At 43.0% G+C, this 24,387-nt stretch overlaps 1 protein-coding gene across 1 annotated transcript in view; it reads right to left on the bottom strand.

Moving 5' to 3' along the window:
* Positions 1-21,959, bottom strand: part of LOC124789487 (proton-coupled amino acid transporter-like protein pathetic) — a 437,101-nt gene extending 415,142 nt beyond the window's left edge. Inside the window, exon 1 of the mRNA XM_047256866.1 lies at positions 21,845-21,959. Coding sequence (XP_047112822.1) covers positions 21,845-21,904 — 60 coding nt within the window. The 5' untranslated portion in view covers positions 21,905-21,959. The remainder of the gene's footprint in view (positions 1-21,844) is intronic.
* Positions 21,960-24,387: the final 2,428 nt, after the last annotated feature.

Raw genomic sequence — 24,387 nt, 5'->3', positions numbered from 1 at the left:
GTGGAAACGACATGGATACCCCAGCTGCATGTGAGTACTAGAAAACTTTACAACACATGTCGCTTAGCAACTTCCAGTTTTTTCACTTGGATCTATTTATTCATCGTCACATTATCTGCATTTTTTGTTCAGACAGTAATCTCCAATACTGAGCACTGAAATCTGTTATCGAATGTAAACCGACTTGAAGATGAGCAGAAGCCCTGAAACCGGTCGTGCATTAAATAAAATCGACTTCTTTTGTGGCTGGTAGCGGTTATTATTCTACACCGTACAACAAAATACTTTTGCGTAATTACTGAAGGGGAAACATACACGACAAACAAAACAATATTTACTGTGATGTACCTTGACAACGACTAAGAGGGCGAAATTCTGTAATTGCTTATGATGATGCTGTTAGCAGACGATGAAGATGTAATCACGAACAGTGAGATGGACTACAGAGAGATGTCTGTGAACTACATAAAACATGTAAGATACATACCATTTCAAAATCAGTACAAAAAATAGAAGCCATTGCTTTCTGTGGGAAAAAGACAGTAAGGGCAAAAGCAGTAATAGGAAACAAGATGGTAGAGCAAGTAGATAGATTTAAATCTTCAGCGACCATGCTAACATACAGAGGAGACCCAGATCAAAAACACGAAAACTCAGAAGTTCACTTACCTAAACAGTACCTTAAGGAGATCTCTCCAAAATTAAGTATGAATTGAAATTTCAGTACTAACATTGCTGTATGAGAGTGACTCTTGGACAATAAAAAAATAAAAAAAGATAAACAGATTAAATAACTTAACAGGCCAACGAAATGAAACGCCTCAGAAACATAGCAGCACGCACAAAGTTTGATTATAAAACATATAAATGCAGATGACAGGAAGGAATTCAAAATATGTCAACGAAAAGGTTTAAGAAAGTGGACAAAAATGGATATTTTATTTATTGCGAATAGAGTAGTCAAGACTAAAACTACATTTTTGGCAATATATTCCGAAATGTAACAGACACATTGGAAAACCAGCATGATGATGGAGTGAGCAAATGTAGTGCAAGAGACTGAGCAAGCCCTAACCCCTAACGCATTACAGATGAAGAAGAAAAGGAAGAAGAACAAGGAGAAGAAGAAGAAGGAGAAGAAAAACAAGAACAAGCTAAGTAATGAAATGAAATGGTTATTTCAAAATAAAAGAACAGCCTATCCAGGAAGATGACTTCCCTTAAAAATTTACAGGACAATTCGATAGGCAGATTTACAAGAGTCATAAGTGAGGAATTATTCAGCAAAAATCTAAAAATTCGAATAGAACGATATACGAATATGATAACACATGCACAACATACAGAGTCGTATTTCGCAAAATATAAGTTGCTGTGGTGGTATACGTTCTTCTCATATTCGTCATCAAAGTGGAAATGCGGAGTTTAAATTAAGCGATTAAAATAAAGTGGATAGTATCATGTTGTATGTACCGTTTCATGTTGTATGTACAGTTTTTTCAATTTAGACCTCGAAAATTTGTACCTATGTTCATCCTACTTCCTTTAGTTTTATTTATTAATTTTATACTGAAGTGACAAAAGTTGTGGGATAGCGGTACGCACATCTACAGATGGCGGTAGTATAGCGTACACATGGTATGAAAGAGCAGAGATTTGGCGGAATTGTCATTTGTATTCAGGTGATACATGCGAATAGGTTTCCGACTTGTTTATGGCCCCACTACGGGAAGTAACAGACTTTGAAAGTAGATTGACAGTTGGAGCTAGCCGCATGGGACATCCCATTTGGAAATCGTTAGAAAATTCAATATTTCGAGGTACACAATGGTAGATCGTGCCGAGAATACCAAATTTCAGGCATTGTCTGTCACCACGGACAATACAGTGGCCAACGGCATTCACATAACGACCGAGAGCAGCGACGTTTGTGTAGAGTTGTCGGTGCTAAGAGACAAGCAACAATGCGTGAAATAACAGCCAAAATTCATGTGGGACGTACGACGAACGTGTCCGTTAGGATCGTGTGGCGTTAATGAGCTATGTCAACAGACGGCCGGCGCGAGTGCCTTTGCTAAAAGCACGACATCGCCTGCAGCGCCTCTCCTGGGCTGTTGACCATATCGGTTGGACGCTGGACGACTGGAAAACCGTGGCCTGGTCGGATGAGTCCCGATTTCAGTTGGTAGAAGCTTATTGTAGGTTTCGGCTGTGGCACAGAACTCACAGAATCATGGACCTAAGCTGATAGCAAGGTAATGTGCAAGCTGGAAATGGTTCCATAATAGTGTGGGCTGTGTTTACATTCGATGGACTGGGTCACTTGTTGGTAATGGTTATGTTCGGCTACTTGGAGAGAATTTGCAGCCATTCATGGACTCGATGTTCCCAACCAACGATTGAATTTTTGCGGATGACAATCCGCCATGCCACTGGGCCACAATTGTTCCCGACTGGTTTGAAGAACTTTCTGGGCAATTCGCGCGAATGATTTGGGCACCGAGATCGCCCGAAAAGGGGACTATCTAACGTTTATGGCGTAGTGGACTGGCCAGACAGCCAATCCACTATGACCGGTAGCCGAAAGGCACGCGTTATGCTCACGCAGGCTGGCGTGAGGTCTGGAACAGGACAATGTCTTGAGACTACCAAAAAAGGTACGTAGCTTCTGGAATACTTAACTTTAATCCATAATTGGTGAACATCGCTCTTGACGGTACTTGCATCACAAGATAAATAGCAAATGATAAAGGCGCCTTGCTAGGTCGTAGCAAATGACGTAGCTGAAGGCTATGCTAACTATCGTCTCGGCAAATGAGAGCGTAATTTGTCAGTAAACCATCGCTAGCAAAGTCGGCTGTATAACTGGGGCGAGTGCTAGGACGTCTCTCTAGACCTGCCGTGTGGCGGCGCTCGGTCTGCAATCACTCATAGTGGCGACACGCGGGTCCGACGTATACTAGCGGACCGCGGCCGATTTAAAGGCTACCACCTAGCAAGTGTGGTGTCTGGCGGTGACACCACATATGGGAGCTCAGTTCATGCACAAAATCCTGCACCGGCAACACTTTCGCAATTATAGACGGCTATAGAGGTAGCACGGCTCAGTAATTCTGGAGTGTATTAAATGTGTTCGCAATTGTAATTAAGGACAACCATCAGCTGTGGAATGGAATTACGATAGTGAAAATTTTTGCCGGGCAGGGTCATGAACCCCGATTGCCCACTCATCGCGAGCGGTCGCCTTACCATTTGGCTATCCGTGCACGACTCACGGTCACACGCAAACGTCCACATGTCGTCAACCATGCGTCTGCGACCTGTACTTGTATATCCATGATCTATATTCCTGTACAGGTCAGACGTTGTACTTGAAAGTCGCTTGCCGGTATTTCTGAAGTGGACTTTCAACGACTTGTTGAGTCCATGCCACGCCGGATAAAAGGAGGTCCGACACGGAATTAGGAAGTTCAAAAAATGGTTCAAATGGCTCTGAGCACTATGCGACTTAACTTCTGAGGTCATAGTCGCCTAGAACTTAGAACTAATTAAACCTAACTAACCTAAGGACATCACACACATCCATGCCCGAGGCAGGATTCGAACCTGCGACCGTAGCGGTCACGCGGTTCCAGACTGAAGCGCCTTTAACCGCACGGCCACACCGGCCGGCTAATTAGGAAGTATCGCATGTCTTTTGTCATTTTAGTATCTTCTTTAGGACAAGAATCTTCGTCAAATTATCCTGTGAACTTTTAAGCAGCTTTGTTAAACGTGCATTTGTGCTCTTATATTTGTGCCACAACACCATTGTTAACGGTTAACATTATCATATTTTTCCTCTATCGTTTTTTATTTAACAAACCCTCTTAGTGAGTAGATTACACATATGTCAACCAACAGTAGGATTGAAAATCCCCTTGTTATTGTCATATTTCTACTTCAGTTTATATTTTGTACTACGCGCCATTTACCTTTTAATTCGATAAACAGCTGTTAGATGCCAACGGAAGAAAATTAATAATAATATAAATAATAATAGTAATACTCATACTAACAATAAAATAATAATAGTAATAATAATAATGATAACTAACGGAGTGGAAGAGCCCTTCTCGGCAAAATTTTGATATTGGGTTTCTGCAGTGTCGACACTTTGAAAACTATCCAGCATGTCGGCATGTTGACCACGTGAAGTGTGCATACTGTTTCATTTCGCTGCGTAAGTTTATCGAATGTGTCCCGCAAGTTCAGGAAAATTGGAGCAACTTGGGCGCCTATGTTTACGACTCTCTTGATTTCAAATATGAACGGTGATAGCTTTGATTCACGTTATTGATCTGCCCCTGATTCACGTTAAGTTGTACGGAGTAAAGTTCCGTTCTCCAAAAGAGCTATAATAAGCAAGCAGTAAAGTGTTCCATAACTCCTCAACAGCTTGACCCATGTTTTCTCAAATACCGTATAACATACAGGATGATGATTATTGAAATACATGAAAAAACGTAAGTTAGTTACAAATTACGGAGTGCGCATACTTCATTCAACATGTAAACGTGTATACAGGTATTTGGATTTACGTTATGACATGTTCGATATGCCTGCCACCATTGGCGGTGATGTGACGTAGACGAATAGCGAAATTCTGCACGACCCGTTTAAGTGTCGGAACATCGGTGCTGTCGATGACCTCCTGAATAGCTGTTTTCAGCTGAGCGAAGGTTTTGGGGTTATTGATGTACATCTTGTCTTTAAATATAGCCGCACAAAAGGCAGTCGCATGCGTTCAGATCCGGAGAATATGGCGGCAAATCGAGGCCCAAGCCAGTGTCCTCTGCGTATCACAGATTCAGAATGAGGTCTGCAAAGTGATGCTCCAGGACATGAAGCACTCCCCTGCTTCGATGATGTCGAGCTCCGTCTTGGCATGAACCACATCTTGTCGAAATCACGGTTACTTTGGATAACGGGGATGAAATCATCTTCAAAAGCCTTCACGTACCGTTCGGTAGACACCGTGCCATCAAGGAATATCGCACCGATTATCCCGTGACTGAACACTGCACACCACACAGTCACCGGTTGAGGGCGAAGAGACTTGTCGATCGCGAAATGCGGATTCTCAGTCCCCCAAATGCGCCAGTTTTCCTTATCGACGAACCCACCCAAATAAAAGTGGAAATCATTGCTAAACCAAACCGTACTAATTTCCATCATGCAGTTCGCGGCTCTTGGTCTAGTGGCTAGCGTTGCTGCTTCTGGATCACGGGGTACTGGGTTCGATTGACGACCAGGTTAGGGATTTTCTCTGCCTGGGGACTGGGTGCTTGTGTTGTCCTCATCAGCCGGCCGAAGTGGCCGTGTGGTTCTAGGCGCTCCAGTCTGGAACCGCAAGACCGCTACGGTCGCAGGTTCGAATCCTGCCTCGGGCATGGATGTTTGTGACGTCCTTAGGTTAGTTAGGTTTAACTAGTTCTAAGTTCTAGTGGACTAATGACCTCAGCAGTTGAGTCCCATAGTGCTCAGAGCCATTTTGTTCTCATCATTTCATTATCATCATCATCATCATTTGTGACAGTGGCTCGATTGGATTGTGTAAAAATTGGACTGTGTAAAAATTGTGACTCTGTACGGTCGCTGATGACCGTGCAGTTGAGCGTCCCACAAACCAAACATCATCATCATCATGGCTGGCGGCCGACCGTGCCATTTGAACATCCTAACGAAAACCAATCAGAGGTTATGACGATTTGTTTCATATAGTTTATTAATCGTCTCCCTGCACATCTGTTACGGTGTGTGGTCCGAGGTCCGCAGCTCGTGGTCGTGCGGTGGCGTTCTCGCTTCCCGCGCCCGGGTTCCCGGGTTAGATTCCCGGCAGGGTCAGGGATTTTCTCTGCCTCGTGATGACTGGGTGTTGTGTGGTGTCCTTAGGTTAGTTAGGTTTAAGTAGTTCTAAGTTCTAGGGGACTGATGACCATGGATGTTAAGTCCCATAGTGCTCAGAGCCATTTGAACCATTTTTGTGGTCCGAGCGAAGACGAGTATAAGACTGCCGCACCATCTTCGGATCGCGCTGCGGTCATAACGCACTCGAGTAAATAAGCGATCATATGGCAAGCGCCCGTGACGCACACACACACACACACGCACACACACACACACACACACACACACACACACACACACACACACACACAGACTGCCACAAGTGGGCCACCGCATCCTCTGCTGTGAGTCATCACGCCACAACGCTTTACTCCAACGCTCCATAGCCCACTAGCAGCTTGTATCCATACGTCTTGACGGCGTCGAACTTTTCGTTATATTGTGGTTTTAGTGGTCCACCATCACGAGGAACGTATTTCCACAACGTATGTCTTCCCCATGCGTGCGAGCTACAGAATAACGGCTGTGTTGTATTCTCAGTGGAATGGGCGCTTTTGTATAGTTTCGTGGTACTAACTTTTCCGACTTCCTTTTCTGGGTGAAGATAGAGACTAACATTTGTGAAACTTAGTGGTGCAACATGGAATGGTAGAGTACACAATAGCGAGTAGCAACAATGGAATTTTATTCGGCCATTACTCAGTTATCGCAGCTCAAGGAAGGCATCGCGCTACGTTTAGTGGGCGCGCATGTCCTTCTCGCAAGCCGATTCTGCGATACATTGAACCTTATATCAACAGTGGCAGAGTAATTGGTCCTAAAAATGGGGGTAGGCATGGATCGGTACGCACTGAAGATGACGTTGAAAAGATGAGAAGTATGATCCCAGCCAGCTCCGAGGAATCTGCAAGAAGGTTGTCACAAGAAATTGGAGTCAACAGAAATATAGGGCTCAACATCCTGAGGAAAGGTCTGATTTCCTTCTAAATTTCAGGTACTCCGCAAGCTGAAACCAACTGATTTATGCAGCAAGATGGGAATAACGAAGTCATTCAGAATTTTGGAGAGAGGCTCACAATGAATGATGAAGCTCACCTCAATTTATGTGGTTACTCGAATAAAGAGAATGTGAGGTTATCGGCTGGACAAAACCCGTGTGAGAGTTACGAACGCCTTTTACACAGTATCAACATCAGGGGCAACAGACACATAGTTTTTCTTTTTTTTTAAAAAAAAAAGAAAAAGAAAATGGTGAATCTGGAACTCTTAGTGGCGATAATTACGGTCGCACAAGGATTCAGAGAAGGAAATTATTGCAACACTTATTTTCCAGTCATGTCGACGTCTGGTGACACTGAATAGCCTCTCCATTCCCCAGGCATAGTTACTCCACACTTTCTTCATGGGCTTATAAAGTCCATGACAATAAATGACAGAGGATGTTGGACCAGCCATAAGTGATGAAATTAATTGATATCAAATTTAACGCTTGCAAAATATATGAAGGTAGTGTTAGTTCGTAGTCAGCAATGCGCACGATTCAGCGGATGATGTCTAAGGTCTGTAATTTTCAAAGAAGTAGGCAACGTTTGCCGTTCTCCTGTATTTTTCATGTATCGTACTACGTATCACATCAGTTTAGTAACTGAAAATTTAGCACAAATAAAGTACACTACATATAAATCTGGTCATTAATTAATTGTCACACTGTATTTTCGAGTATTTTAATATGAGAGACTAGCGCCTTCCAGTGGTTCCTTGAAGATGAATTACATTTCATTTTATCTCTTTCCCCCATTCATCTTTTTATCTCATTTCAGACGTATCTTGCTTGGAAATTAACTTCTTCAGTTGTCGTACATCTATACTCAACCTCTGGCAGATAGTGGGACTACAGCTAATCGACATATGAGAAGTAGTGATAACACCGCCAGCCTTGTGCCTGTATGTATTCATTTGAATGCGACTGGTTACGGTTGGCCACTCCACCGTCATCAAGACCCTCTAGCAGCAAACAGTGGTACTACAACCAACTGTATACTATGAAGTAACAGCGGGAAAAGTGGCTTTCACAGAACTGCTCATGCGTGATGTGAGCAATACAACCCGTCAGCTGACTACTATCAGGAAGTGCTTTTTATACAGCTTTCATGTCAGTGTTCACATTTGGTTGTAGGATCACTATTTGCCAATAGAAGGACCGATGACAGCTGACTGGACTACTGAAAACGATCGCACACATACATGAATACATACATGGACACAGCTGACGGTGTTACCACTACTTCTTATACAGGGTGTTAGGTGTACAGGTTATATCAGGAAGTGCTTTTTTATACAACTTTCATGGCAGTGTTCACATTTGGTTATAGGATCACTATTTGCCAACAGAGGGACCGATGACAGCTGACTGGACTACTGAAACCGATCGCACTTAAATGAATACATACATGGACACGGCTGACGGTGTTCCCACTACTTCTTATACAGGGTGTTAGGTGTACAGGTTAAGGTATTGCTACAGTTGTTGCCTTTATAAGTACTCACTTGAGGGAGTTAGTCTTTGTTTTCTCTGCATCTATCAGTTTTATCGCAAACTCATCACTTAATTTACTACCAAATGTTTTCCGCACTGTCATAACTGCACAACGAAGCGGACTATGCATGTCAGTATGGACAATCCGTTTTGCGTCCACACGTTCAAGTTTCACTACTACCTTGTTGTCTGGGGGCAAATTAACATTAATGGATGGCTAGTGCCAAGCGTACTTGGAAGTACTAACCAACCTAAAAACGTACTACTCGTAATAGTTATAATGTTTAGTCTGCAAATGAAATAAGTACTGGTGTAATGCAGTTCAGTACACTGCTGTCAGTCATCAATAGAAATATCTGCGTTTATACACTCAACACCACATATAAACCGGTTCCGTACTTTGTGGTATCTGCTGCAGACAACACTAATAGCTACTTTACACTTCGCTCCTCAAGCTATCATTCAGTACTGCTTACGTCTGTCTTGTGTTACAAACAAATTACTTTTGTAAAGTAGTGGGATCCTATGCACGCACTCTCTAGACCATCCCGACATCAAGGTAGTGTGATATTTGGTTTCACCACATGTACTGAGAGGCACAGGAAAACAACAAACATCACAGTTTTTGAAGAGTCCTTCAGTATATCTGGAAATAATTTATGTTGATCAAGAACAAGAGTGGACCAAGTAGTGAATCTTGTGAGGTACCATATTTAATATATCACCACATAGAGTTTTTTTATTGTTGTGGTGTTTCTAGATTTCCGGAAAGCTTTTGACACCGTTCCTCACAAGCGACTTCTAATCAAGCTGCGGGCCTATGGGGTATCGTCTCAATTGTGCGACTGGATTCGTGATTTCCTGTCAGGAAGGTCGCAGTTCGTAGTAATAGACGGCAAATCATCGAGTAAAACTGAAGTGATATCAGGTGTTCCCCAGGGAAGCGTCCTGGGACCTCTGCTGTCCCTGATCCATGTAAATGACCTGGGTGACAATCTGACCAGTTCTCTTAGGTTGTTCGCAGATGATGCTGTAAATTACAGTCTAGTAAGGTCATCCGAAGGCCAGTATCAGTTTCAAAGCGATTTAGAAAAGATTTCCGTATGGTGTGGCAGGTGGCAGTTGACGCTAAATAACGAAAAGTGTGAGGTGATCCGCATGAGTTCCAAAAGAAATCCGTTGGAATTCGATTACTAGATAAATAGTACAATTCCCAAGGCTGACAATTCAACTGAGTACCTGGGTGTTAAAATTACGAACAACTTCAGTTGGAAAGACCACATAGATAATATTGTGGGGAAGGCGAGCCAAAGGTTGCGTTTCATTGGCAGGACACTTAGAAGATGCAACAAGTCCACTAAAGAGACAGCTTACACTACACTCGTTCGTCCTCTGTCAGAATATTGCTGCGCGGTGTGGGACCCTTACCAGGTGCGATTGACTGAGGACATCGAAAGGGTGCAAAAAAGGGCAGCTCGTTTTGTATTATCACGTAATAGGGGAGAGAGTGTGGCAGATATGATACGCGAGTTGGGATGGAAGTCATTAAAGCAAAGACATTTTTCGTCGCGGTGAGATCTATTTACGAAATTTCAGTCACCAACTTTCTCTTCCGAATGCGAAAGTATTTTGTTGAGCCCAAGCTACATAGGTAGGAATGATCATCAAAATAAAATAAGAGAAATCAGAGCTAGAACAGAAAGGTTTAGGTGTTCGTTTTTCCCGCGCGCTGTTCGGGAGTGGAATGGTAGAGTTATAGTATGATTGTGGTTCGATGAACCCTCTGCCAAGCACTTAAATGTGAACTGCGGAGTAATCATGTAGATGTAGATGTAGATTTGTTGATTTGGCGCCCTGTTTCCATTTCTTTGTCTGCTAATGACATGCCTTAAACGTTGTAAGATTTAGTTTTACCTTTTAACAAGATGTCGACGACAAGGTCGTTAGGGACAGAGCACATTCACAAGCGGGGTAAGGATAGTGACCTTGAGCCGTTCGCGGCCCGTTATGGCATCTCGTTTCTCATTCGGTTTACTGACGTCACTAAGTTTCTGGCTTGCCTGCCCGTGTGTGGCAGCAGCAGCGCTTATTAATACGAGTGCTGTGGTACTATCTTTCGAGCTACCGCTAGTGTTTCCGGGTCGCGTTGTCTGGAGCAGGGAGTTGGGACAGAGCAGCAGCGAGGTCCAAACAGCCAATACTCGCCCGACCGCCGGCGACACGCATGCACTCTCCGACGGAAGCACGTGGTCGCGAAAGTGCACGACCACGTCAAGGACCGGATTCAGAGAGTTTTAGTTGAATGAACCGTGATATTTGTGTAGTGCAATTTTCACCTGTGTGTGTGTGTCCGCCCGTCGAAGTGCCCCTATGGCAATAAGTTGTCAGTCGACGATTTATACTGGGATCTTTCCGGCGCCGGATTTGAGTGGGGACGACCGTCGTTTGGTCGTTCGGTCGGTCGTCGCAGCGGACGACGTGCATTTGGTCTCCCGACCGCTTCTGGCTTCTCTGTGTTTGTACCGACTTGCAATTTGTCCGTGTTGTTTCACAGTGACTGGTTTTAGTAGTTTGAGTTGTTGGTGGAATTGTTTTCCTGGATCTGTGTGTATCGTTTGTTTTGAATGAGCAGTTATTTTAATGCTGTCTGCGTACTGGATTTGGTGAGGGGTTGCGAACGGACATCAGTTCGGTTGGGGCACAGCAGCGAGCAGGTCCGTGCAGCGCCAGGGGAAGCCGGGACCGCTGGCGGCGTGCTGCCACTGGCGGATCGAGGAGGGGTAGCTGCGAGAGCGACGACTTCGTTGCACACCGAACCCTGGACGTTTGAGTGAAGAGTTAACTGCTAATGCAACCTCGACTGTTCTGAGATGTCGCCTTTGGTCGGCGGGTTGTTGCACTCAGGGCCGCTGACCCTGGCGGCAACGAGTGAAGTGCTTTGAGGTGAGAAATATTGCAGCCGTATTTCTCTATGTGTTATTCATCATCGAATTTAGTGTTATTCTTATTAGTGAAGTGCAACCAGCGGTATTTTCTGCCTTGTGGCCGCTAACGCCCCAGTTACCTGCCCTGGAGTTCAGCGTACTTTTACGGCGGTGTACCTTTCCTCATCGTGTTGATGCTGTCCGACACTGTGTGTAGTTCGACAGCCTCTTGTATTGTACGTCTACCTTGGTTCTAGTGTTTCCTTCGGCTTTGGTGTTTTCTGAAGACATATGCTGTCTGTCTCTTCGCCCTTGCCAAAAGATATTCCATCGTTGTATCGGTGATTGGACGTTAGGCGCATGGTTAGTCGGTCGGTCGGCGCTTAAGCTGCCCTTAGTTTGAGTTGCCATCATGTTACGTGATGAAAAATATTATTTAAAGGCAAGAAAACATTTTATTAACTTTGTAATTAAACCCTGGATACGAAAAAAAACACATTTACTGTAAGAAAATACACAGAAGTTACACACAAGCCAAGAATAAAGATATTGACAGCAGAGTCATGGAGCAGTACATAAATATAGACGTCACGGAATTTTTTCTTTTCTTTTAACACTTCCTCCAAAAGAAAAAATCATGAAATTATTGCTTTGTCTCTTGCATGCCAATTTCTGAACATAGAAAATTAAATCGAACTCGTTCAAGAGGTTTCGTCAAAATATCTGCCAACTGATTGTGTCCATCAATGTGTTCCAAGAAAATCTCACCGTTCTGATATCTTTCACGAACATAGAAATGTCGGACCTCTATATGTTTAGAACGTCGATGATATTCTGGATTTTTTGCCAACTTCAATGCACTAGCATTGTCAATGTAAAGAACTGGAGGCTGCCCCGACATTTCCACTAATTCTGATAGCAGACGACGTAACCAAACTAACTCTTTTGCTCCTTCACTAGCTGCAATTATTTCCGCCTCGGTTGTGGATGTGGCCACTACTTTCTGCAACTGACTTGTCCATGACACTGCACCACCTGAGTACTTTGCAAGAATTCCAGTTGTTGAGCGCCTTGTCCGGTTATCACCTGCGAAATCTGCATCAGCGTAAATCTTTAACTCTTCTTTTTTATTATATACAATTCCAAAATTTAAGGTCCCTTTCAAATACCGGAAAATGCGCTTTACTCTGTTCCAGTCTTCAGTGGTTGGTTTCTCCTTAGCTCGAGCAGCTTTATTGACTGCAAAAGTGATGTCTGGACGAGTTACTGTTGAAAGGTACATGAGACAACCAATTGCTTCACGGTAGGGTACAGATGACGAAACTTCTTCGTTTTGATTATTGTCCTCACGTCCAATAGGAGTTGAGATTGTATTGCATTCTGCCATTCGAAATCTTTGCAGAATTTCTTCTGTGTATTTCTCTTGACTTATCATTATTGCTCCATCTTCATATTGCTTTATTTTTATGCCAAGAAAATTGTCAAGACTGCCAGTTGTTATTTCGAATTCATGTTGTAAAACATCAATAAAAACAGCAATTTCTTTCTTGTTACTGCCGACAATCAGGCCATCATCAACGTAGATTGCCACATAAAGGCTATTTCCATTTTGTCTACGATAAAATAGGCATGGGTCTGCATCACTGTTTGAAAAACCAGCTTTCTTCATGAACTCAACAAAACGTTTGTTCCAGCAACGTGGCGCTTGCTTCAACCCATAAAGACCTTTTTTTAAGAAACATACTCGGCCTGTACCATCTTCGAAACCTTCTGGTTGTTCCATATATACTTCATCTTCAAGTATTCCATTCAAAAAAGCTGTTTTTACATCGAATTGTTCTAGCAGCATTTTCTTTGAAGCAGCTACAGCCAACAGAGTTCGTATGGTGTCATAACGTGCCACAGGGCTAAAGGCGTCGTCATAATCAATTCCTGCTTTCTGAATACAGCCTTTTGCAACCAATCTGGCTTTAAAGCGAGTACCTCCATTGACTGCGACCTTTCGTCGTAGAACCCAGCGGTTTTGCAATACTTTGGCGTTCTTCGGACGGTCAACCAGCACCCAGGTATTGTTTTCCTTAAGTGATTGAAGTTCTTCACTAATAGCTTGCATCCATTCTTCCTTCTCGTTTGACTGCAATATTTCTGAAAAACAGTTTGGATCTTTGTATCCAAGTGCATCAACTTTTGTTGCCATACAAAATTCACCACTTTCCATCCAGGTTGGTTTTCTTCGTTGTCTTTTATTCTTCTGTTTCTCTTCATTAGAAGATTCAGCACCTTCTGCTTTTAGAAATTCTGTTAATTCTTTATTTTCTTCAGATTCACTCGACTCTTGACTTTCTCTAGAATCGACAGTGCCAATTTTTTCTTGAGTTTGGCTTCCTCCTGAAGTGTACAGCCTAGGAGATTTACATTGGTCACCTTTAGATGAATTCGGATCATTAAATTCTTCCCGAGGGACTTCAAATTCAACATGATCACTATGTAACTCACAAACAATTTCTGGCTTAAATTTTACATCGTGACTCAACACCACTTTTCTTTTAGATGGAATCCAAACTCTGAACCCATCTTTGTCATTAACATATCCAACAAGTCGTCCAAAAACTGCCTTATCATCAAATTTGGAACGGAATTGTTTGTTAATGTGAACATAGCAGCCTGTACCAAAAATTCTGAGATGATCAAGTCGTCCTACTGGTCGATTAAACCATAGTTCATAAGGAGTTTTATTTTCAACTGAAGATTTTCCAGTACTATTTATTAGGTAGACTGCTGTGTTACATGCCTCTGCCCACAACCCTTTAGGTAATTTACTCGGATTTAGCATTGACCGGGCAGCTTCAACAATGGTCCTATTTTCCCGTTCAGCCACACCATTTTGTTCAGGAGTGTAAGGAGGAGGAATCAGTAGCTCTATTCCCCTGTCTGCAAGCAGTTCACTGACATTCTTATTGTTAAATTCTTTGCCACCATCACATCTAAATTGTTTGACAACATGTCCATTAGTTCGTGCTTCATTTAAAAACTGCTTAAGCACAGTACACACTTCACTTTTGTGTCTTAAAAAGAAAATTCGACGAAATTTACTAAAATCGTCTTTGAAACATACATAATAATGCTTGCCTCCAAAAGATTTCGTGCTCATTGGTCCATTTACATCCGCGTGGATTAATTCACCAGTACTGGTAGCGCGTATTGTTCGTGTTTTGAATGGCAGCCTATGCATCTTTCCAACCGCACAGCCGTCACAAAATTCACTCTTGGCATCTTCCACTTTAATGTTCATTCCTTTTAAAATATTCTTCACATGTTGTTTATTCTGATGACCAAACCTTTCATGGTACACTTGCAATGTTTCGGATGAAGTCATCAAGCTCATATGATTAATTTTTGCATTTCTAACAACACGCATGTTCAACACATAAAGTCCATTTTTCACATAACCTGTCATAACAATATTGCCACTGACTTGTTTTCGAACACAGGCATTATTATAACTAAAATTAGTACTGTAGCCTCTGCAGGCAATGGCTCTCACAGAGAACAGATTAGCACTTGCATCAGGGACGTATAAAACATTGTCCATTCTAGCATTGTACCATTTATTGTTTCGTCGGATTTGGATGTAAACTGTTCCTTGACCGTACGCACACATTTTCACATTTTGTTTTCCCAATGAAATTACTTGAGGAACATCAAATTCACTATACGAAACAAAATACTGTTTGTTGGGAGTGATATGATTTGTAGCGCCACTGTCGCAATACCATTTATTTGGGTCACTGTGATTACTGGTACACACACACATAGCGTATGAAGTAAATGCAGCGTGTTCACTGTCTCGCTTCTTCTCTTTTCTTTTATTGCTGTCACGAGTGTTCTGTGGACATTCTGCTGCCCAGTGACCTAATTGTTTGCATTTATTACACGGAAACTTCTGTTTTAATTGTGACTTCGTCATCTTTACTTGCTGATTACTTGTTTGCCGTTTTCTTGTTTTAGAAACGACAAAAGCTGCACTTCCATTAACGTCTTGTTCACGCAGTTCAATAGTACAGAGTTTTTCAATCAATAAATTCAAGCTTTGCTTTTCTGTCGGTATCGTATCCCAGAGATCCTTAAAATTGTCGTAGTCTTTTCCCAGTGTAGACAAAATTCGACCATTTAAGACTCTTTCAGATAGCGTATTTTCTTCATGTTTTGATAATTCATCGTTCAGGTCCACAAATAACTTTTGCAGTTTGGCCACATGTGCACTAATATCTTCCGATTCATCACGTTTAACACGGAAAAATGTTTCAATCAACATATTCAAACGCTGAGTACTGCTACGTTCAAATCGGGCGCGTAATTTTTCCCAGATTTCTTTAGCATTCTTGCACGTTAAGACGAGTTCTGCAACAGGTTTACTTAGCGCACTTGCTATAAGACTTGCTGCCTTTGCGTCGTCCTTGTGCCATTCCACGTACGCTTCTTTTTGTTCACTTGTCGCATCTTGCGGCAACTCTACACGTTCACGTGTACCGTTAATAATATCTTCTAGTCCATATGAACGTAGCACCATAGAAATATGCCATTTCCATTTGGCCCAGTCGTCAGGTCCTTCAAGCTTATCAATGCTGACCTTATAATCGCCGCTAGCAGTCATGTTTCTCTACAGACATACGCTCATTTCAAATATTGTTTTAATTAAACCGTGTTGTTTGCCTTTACACGTGTACTGGGCCCATAACCTGATGAAAAATATTATTTAAAGGCAAGAAAACATTTTATTAACTTTGTAATTACACCCTGGATACGAAAAAAAACACATTTACTGTAAGAAAATACACAGAAGTTACACACAAGCCAAGAATAAAGATATTGACAGCAGAGTCATGGAGCAGTACATAAATATAGACGTCACGGAATTTTTTCCTTTCTTTTAACAAGTCGGTCGGTCGGCGCTTAAGCTGCCCTCAGTTTGAGTTGCCATCATGTTACGTGAGTACAACTCTTGGCTGCCTCACCTTACCTTACGTTTGAGTTACCTTTCCAGGCCGACCCTTGGAACACTTGCTGAGAACCACTTGTCCTGATTCCTTAGATTGTGATGTTTGTTTTGAGGATATTTGAAATTTTCTAATTATTGTTGATGTGGCCTTCAGCCGAGCAATAATTTCACTTCTTTCGTGATAAGGTCTTCAGCCGTGTTACAGTAAGTTTTTTTAAGCAAACTTGTTTTAAAGCCAAGGTATTTATTTTAAAGGTGCTATTAGTAATTGTTTTCCTGACTTCTAATTCAGGCCTTCAGCCGTTTGTTGTTTGAGGTATTGTTGGTGGCCTTTGGCCCGACAATTGTGGAATCGTTTTATTTTCCCTGTGAAGAGTCTTTCAGCTGTCATACAGTCAACTGTATTTTCTTTAAAGAGATTGTTTTAAAATTTTAAGTTCTTTAAATGAAGTTTACGTATTCCTTGTACAATCGAGAGTAACTAATTACGGCCCCGTCCACAATCGTACCTTATCCTGCCCCATCCTGAGAAACCAGCTCTCAGACCTTTTCATGGAAACCGTCCTGCCATGAGCCTTACGAAATCAAAGACAACAGGACTGCAAAAACCAAGCTAATACTGTCTTGTGTGAACAACGTTGATTCGCAAGACAATTTAAGGCCCACATATACGGACTGATTCAGCTGTCCCTACTTATGGGTTTTATGCAATCTACAACAACTTCAAGATTTTTGTATGTGCAAACTATTAGTCCTACAGGAGAAACGAACAAGACATTTTTCTAGAAAATTTAATGTAATTGAATTCTGTACTGGGATATGTTTTCGATAGAGGCCGTAGCTTTGGAATTATTCAATGGAAACGTACAAAAGTGATCTTTAAACATGTTTTTCTGGAATATCTCGAAAACAGTGGTCTCCAGCGAAATGTATCCGGGTAAAATATTCATCTACAGAAAATTTCCTACAAAAAGGTCCTGTTAATTCTTTTTCTGTAGGACTAACAGTTTGCGCAGAGCGAACGATAGATTATGAAAATGTTGTACATGTTTTCCTTTTTTAAGGCTTTGCATGTGAATCAGTCCGAATGTGGCATGTCAACAGTTTTACAAAAGGCATATCTGACGTTATATTCAATAAAAGAACGCTTTCTCTCCATTAGAAGGATTACATAATATGTACAAAATCTTTCCCGAATAACTTTAAGTCATTGGGCAATGTAATATGCACACACATTTAAGAGGTTGCTTGGTATTCAAAACAGATGCAGTCTACTGGGCGATCGATGTGTAACACCATGATTGTTGTCCTACAGAAGAGAGTACACCACTCCTTCACCACCGTGTTTACATAACAATGAATTTTTGTGGCTCTCGAGTCCAGGTTAGTCATGCTCACGAATGAAATTGCCTATATTTACAGCTGTGTGATTGTAGAGATACGTGCTAGGTAGACGTATCTATCGACAGGCGTCTAGTCATCCTCTGCCACTAACATCCAAATCGATAAATTGACATGCAGGCCCTATTTAAATACGGATGAAGGCCAGGTAAAAAGAAGATGCACCTTCCGGCTTCCAGCGATGAATCCACAGTTGAATGAACGGAGTCACCTAAAATTATTTCGCTTTATTTACCTTTTTCAATTCCTAGCAGACACTACACAATTGGCCTTTTAAATTGCAATAGCAGAAACTATAGCAGATGATGAAACTTGTTTATTATGTATGTACAGAATATTACGCAGAACACATGATTAAGTAAGTAGGGAGTTAAATTTAGCACACACAGCTGCCAAATCTAGAAGTAACAATGTCTCTAAGCTGGGTGGGCATAAGTCGACCGCAGCCTCGATGGCAGGTATAGATACGTCACTGCATGCTGCTCCAACTTTATGCCAGGGCCTATCTATCTTAGTAGTTGACGTCTGGTGGAGTACAGTGTCCCAGCAATGTGCGACCAGATGTTTTCAGCCCTTGAGAGTTCTGGACAAAGTGTTGGCAAGGGCAACAGTGGAAGAGGTTCAGTGTAGAGTTAAGTCAGGATAGCAAGGGAAACATGTGGTCTTGTGTTATTCAGTTGAATGAGTGTGCCGTTGGGCGTAGAACTGCCAATGTGCCTCCCTCTTCTCGTGCATCACACGAAGCTGCAGGAGTGGCTGATGTGATGATACTCCGTAGTGCTCCAGTCACCAATGCACTGTCTGACGGGAAGCCCATTTCCTCACTAAGGGAATATGACGTAGCTGTGTGATATTGCACCGTCGGACGAGCGATGTGGCTGTCGTCTCTGGCGCTAGTCATGTGACGTCATGGAGATATGGCATGGTGTTGCATATTGCCGTTCTGGAGCCGCCTGTTCACATTCGCTTGGCAGTTATGGCATCCCAACCAAGGCGCACAATAAATCGCAGAACCATAAAGTGCAGTCTCAACAGGGTACGGTCCTGACACCGTCAAATTGTGACACACAGTTGTATATGTTTTGCTTTCTTACAAGGAAAGTAGCATGATCTTCGTACAAGAAGTCAACACTCAAATTTGAAAAATGGTTCAAATGGCTCTGAGGACTATGGGACTTAACATCTATGGTCATCAGTCTCCTAGAACTTAGAACTACTTAAACCTAACTAACCTAAGGACATCACACAACACCCAGTCATCACGAGGCAGAGAAAATCCCTGACCCCGCCGGGAATCGAACCCGGGAACCCGGGAGCGGGAAGCGAGAACGCTACCGCACGACCACGAGCTGCGGACGCTCACATTTGTATCTCAATGAGAAATCAGGTGCGTATTCTTCAATCATGTACAGAGTTTGACGGCTTAACTCATACCTAATTTGTTCTGTTGCGCTGGAAAGCTGTTGTTAGCGTATGTAAGCCTTCAGCGCTCTCAAAGCGAATTTGACGTTTGTTAATAAAAAAATTAAATTTCCTGTCTCAGTACACGATCATTGTGAATGTTTTGTGAATAAAATCGCCTGGATCGCTAAATAAATTTCATTCTTTATTTCTCTAAAGACTCAAGTTAGTTGACTTCGAGATTAGGCATGGGTTTCCGCATTGACACTGAACCTTGTTTTGCGGGTGGGTGGAAATTTTCTCCGTTCGTGGACTGGGTGTTGTATTGTCCTTACACTCGTATCGTCGCAACTGGCAAGAAAATAGCCTTCAATACCGTGTCGTGTAGCATTTACACTACTGAGGTGGCTCAATGGGCACGATTCGAAAGCCAGTAAATCGAAAGAAGAAAAAAACCTTGTTTCGCATGCTTTTTGGTATCTAATAGTGTCAGTAGCCGAAACGGCGGAAATTTATTTAGCGATCCATATGGTTTAACTCTCAAACATTTGACGTCTATAGCATGTCGCTACATTCTGTTGTAACTTTAATGACCAGTGCGATAGCTTGCGGCTCTAAACGCTTCTGGTAGCGAACAGACTTGTTTGTCAAATTTGCTGGTTCATATCCATGAGTTTTAACAATCATGGAGACGTACCATTAAGGTCTGTCTATGCAGTCTCACTTTCGAAGCAGAAGTCGCACTGCCACAAATAATTTTGACGGTAGCTGGACTGCCTGCCAATGCAGAAAAAACATTTCTTGCATTGACTTAAACAATGAATATAAAGAAGAAGAAAAGATAGTGGACCACAAAATGATAGAAAATGATACACATACACACATCAAAATAACACAATATCGGACAATCAGAGAGATTGATTTTTTTTATTTCGTTGCACTGCCGCTTCTATTTTATGCGTAGAATATTGATTTTCTTCTTAACACACCACCATTTGACTGTATTGTTGCTTATTTAATTACGACCCAGGTTTCCGGTTTTTATGCCATTTTGAAGTGATTGAGTTTGTGTCATTAACATATACTGCAAAACATCAAGCTTAAAATTGGCTATAAATTAAGAAAAATACTCGCTCCCCGCGAAATGCCAGATGTAAAATCATCATCTTATAAAACGATCAGTAAATAATAGTGATAGAACATCATATTTAATAAAAACAGATTTACTTTGGTATATAAAAGATGAACACATGTTCCCACTATTATGTACTGATCTTTTTACAAGATGATGATTTTACATCTACCATTTCGTGGGGAGCAAGTATTTTTCTTAATTTATGGCGAAACTTGATGTTCTGAATTGTATGTTAACGACATGAACTCAATCAATTGAAAATGGCATAAAGGGCGGAATATGGGCCATAGTTAAATAACAATACAGTCAAATGGCGGTGTGTTTATTCAAAAGTTATAGTATGATTGTTGCTTGCAACATCAGAAACTGTGTAAAGTGTGTGTGGAAAAGACGCAAGACCTATAGCACCTTGGTAATTGTCAGTGCTCTGGTTTTTATCCATATACTACTCTACTGGCAGTTTCCACAATTGTGAAACTCCACGACACAGTTAACAAAAAAGAAAAAAAAACTTTTCTACGCAAAACACGCGCAATGTAACATCGACGCATAGAACGTAAGAAACCTTGTCAGCGCTGCCGTCAACCAACTTTTTTTTCTGAGACACGTCAAACACAGGCCATTTAGGCAAAGACGTCAAACAGAGTGGCGCACAGCAAAATGTTTGACAAACTAGTGAAGTATGACACATAGGTGACAGTTTACATGCACCGACAACGCGTATGTACGACAAAAACGTCAAACAAAGCATCGGACGGCAAATAATTTGATAGATTAATGAGGATCGGCTAATGAATCGTTTACAAGTGTTTGAACTATTTATGTTTGACAAACACATTAAGCAAAGCAGTTTGTCAAACTGATGATGTTAGGTGTTTTCCGATCGTCTACATTGTTTTGGCAGTGTATGTTCGACAAACACATCAAACAAAGACGCGCAACTACATGATTTGACAAACTAGTGAAGATTCTCACATAGTTTGATCGCGTACAGGGGTTTATACGTTATATGTTTGGCAAACACGTGAAACTGAACGTCAAACCGACCAATAACGTGACAAAGTAGTGAAGTTTGACGGATTGTTTCATCGCATACTGGGTTTCCGCAGTGTATGTCCGACAGATACGACAAAGAAAGACGCGCAGCCAAATAATTTGACACTTTAGTGATGTTTACCGGACAGTTTGACCGTTTACAGCGACGGCTTAACAGTGACAAAGGAGCATGCCTGGCGGCGTGGAAGCGGAAGGGAAAGGCCGGCTGGAACACGGAGGCGCGCGCGAGCCGTTAGGCGGCGTCGGCGGCCGCAGCCTTGGCGATTCGGAGCGGAAATGTCAGCCGCGTGCCGGCCTTGCAGCCACGAAGCGCAGCGTCGCGAGTTACACGCGGGAACGAAGTAAGACCGCTGCTGCTGCACTACAGTGATCGCGTCTCAGCGGCGGCCTCGGGGGTGGGCGATCCCCCTCCAACAGTGTAGCGAAGCCCCAGGGAGTGTCCGGCTGCTGTCGGACAGGAGAGGAGCCACAGCGGAGGCCTCTGGCTGCAGGCTACTACTCACCGTGACGCCCGTGGACAGCGGCCATCGCCAGCGCCTGCCGCTGCGCCCTTTGCGCGACATCCCGCAGACCGGCGTGCAGACTCAGGCGGCTAAGCGCGGCCAACTGGAGCGCCGTGGCTCGGCGTTCTGCACAGTGCGCGCCCGCCGTGACGCGATACGCCAGCCGCCACGTCACGCCGCGTCACAGCCGGGCCGGGCCGGGCGTGGGCACCGCCGCCGCCGCCCTCTCCGGCGACTCTCGCGTCGTGGGAGGAGGCGAGCGCCGGCCACTGACACCGGCCAGCCGGCTGCAGCCAGCCACACGGAACGAGTGTCGAGTACTTCCACCTCGACACCGACACATTTTTACTCGGCAATTTTCTGTTGATATCACTCACTCCTGCACTTCATAGCACAGTGGCTCCCAGACTGGTGTAATAATCTCCTCGGGGCAAAATGAAGCTCTCTCAGGGTAAAAAAATAAAATAGAAATAAATAATTTCAAGTTATCGCGGTATACTGAATAGTCCATATAATTTCGGGCATGCAGCCGCGCAAATAAATTCCTTCCTCTGATACTTCGTGCGCGTATTTTTTTTTTTTTTTTCTTTATTGAATTTCAATTCCCCCCGAAGGGGGCGGGCTGGCAGCAGCTTAGGACGCCGCTCTGCAGCCTACAGGTTTTCTGACAAAGAGCAGGAGAATAAATAATAATAAAAAAACAGGCGATAAAATCGGGGACTCATTGAGTAACAAGGTGAAAAGAAAATGGGGAAATGAAAACAAACAACAGAGGGATGATGAAGCGAATAAAAATACATACGGAGCAGACAGGGGAAACAATAGACAATTAATCGTGCGCGTATCATCCAGCCATTATTAAAGTACACTATGTGATCAAAAGTATCCGGGCACACAAAACATACGTTTTTCATATTAGGTGCATTGTGCTGCCACCTACTGCCAGGTCCTCTACAGGGTGGTCCATTGATCGTGACCGGGCCAAATGTCTCACGAAATAAGCGTCAAACGAAAAAACTACAGAGAACGAAACTTGTCTAGCTTGAAGGGGGAAACCAGATGGCGCTATGGTTGGCCCGCTAGATGGCGATGCCATAGGTCAAACGGATATCAGCTGCGTTTTTTTAAAATTGGAATCCCCGTTTTTATTACATATTCGTGTAGTACGTAAAGAAATATGATTGTTTTAGTTGCACCACTTTTTTCGCTTTGTGATAGATGGCGCTGTAATAGTTACAAACAATTTTAGACGAACAGTTGGTAACAGGTAGGTTTTTTAAATTAAAATCCAAAACATAGGTACGTTTGAACATTTTCTTTCGGTTGTTGCAATGCGATACAATGTACCTTTGTGGACTTATCATTTCTGAGAACGCATGCTGTTACAGCGTGATTACCTGTAAATGCCAAATTAATGCAATAGTTGCTCAAAATGATGTCCGTCAACCTCAATGTACGAGGTGCATTCAAGTTCTAAGGCCTCCGATTTTTTTCTAATTAACTACTCACCCGAAATCGATGAAACTGGCGTTACTTCTCGACGTAATTGCCCTGCAGACGTACACTTTTTTCACAACGCTGACGCCATGATTCCATGGCAGCGGCGAAGGCTTCTTTAGGAGTCTGTTTTGACCACTGGAAAATCGCTCAGGCAATAGCAGCACGGCTGGTGAATGTGCGGCCACGGAGAGTGTCTTTCATTGTTGGAAAAAGCCAAAAGGCACTAGGAGCCAGGTCAGGTGAGTAGGGAGCATGAGGAATCACTTCAAAGTTGTTATCACGAAGAAACTGTTGCGTAACGTTAGCTCGATGTGCGGGTGCGTTGTGTTGGTGAAACAGCACACGCGCAGCCCTTCCCAGACGTTTCTGTTGCAGTGCAGGAAGGAATTTGTTCTTCAAAACATTTTCGTAGGATGCACCTGTTACCGTAGTGCCCTTTGGAACGCAATGGGTAAGGATTACGCCCTCGCTGTCCCAGAACATGGACACCATCATTTTTTCAGCACTGGCGGTTACCCGAAATTTTTTGGTGGCGGTGAATCTGTGTGCTTCCATTGAGCTGACTGGCGCTTTGTTTCTGGATTGAAAAATGGCATCCACGTCTCATCCATTGTCACAACCGACGAAAAGAAAGTCCCATTCATGCTGTCGTTGCGCGTCAACATTGCTCGGCAACATGCCACACGAGCAGCCATGTGGTCGTCCGTCAGCATTCGTGGCATCCACCTGGATGACAATTTTCTCATTTTCAGGTCTCATGCAGGATTGTGTGCACAGAAAATACAGAAATGCCAACTCTGGAGGCGATCTGTTCAACAGTCATTCGGCGATCCCCCAAAACAATTCTCTCCACTTTCTCGGTCATGTCGTCAGACCGACTTGTGCGAGCCCCAGGTTGTTTCGGTTTGTTGTCACACGATGTTCTGCCTTCATTAAACTGTCGCACCCACGAACGCACTTTCGAAACATCCATAACTCCATCACCACATGTCTCCTTCAACTGTCGATGAATTCCAATTGGTTTCACACCACGCAAATTCAGA

The sequence above is a fragment of the Schistocerca piceifrons genome, chromosome 3 (assembly GCF_021461385.2).
Source record: "Schistocerca piceifrons isolate TAMUIC-IGC-003096 chromosome 3, iqSchPice1.1, whole genome shotgun sequence".
Lineage (NCBI taxonomy): Eukaryota > Metazoa > Arthropoda > Insecta > Orthoptera > Acrididae > Schistocerca > Schistocerca piceifrons.
The sequence above is the reverse complement of the archived record's forward strand: the minus strand, read 5'-3'. Positions and strand labels throughout refer to the sequence as shown.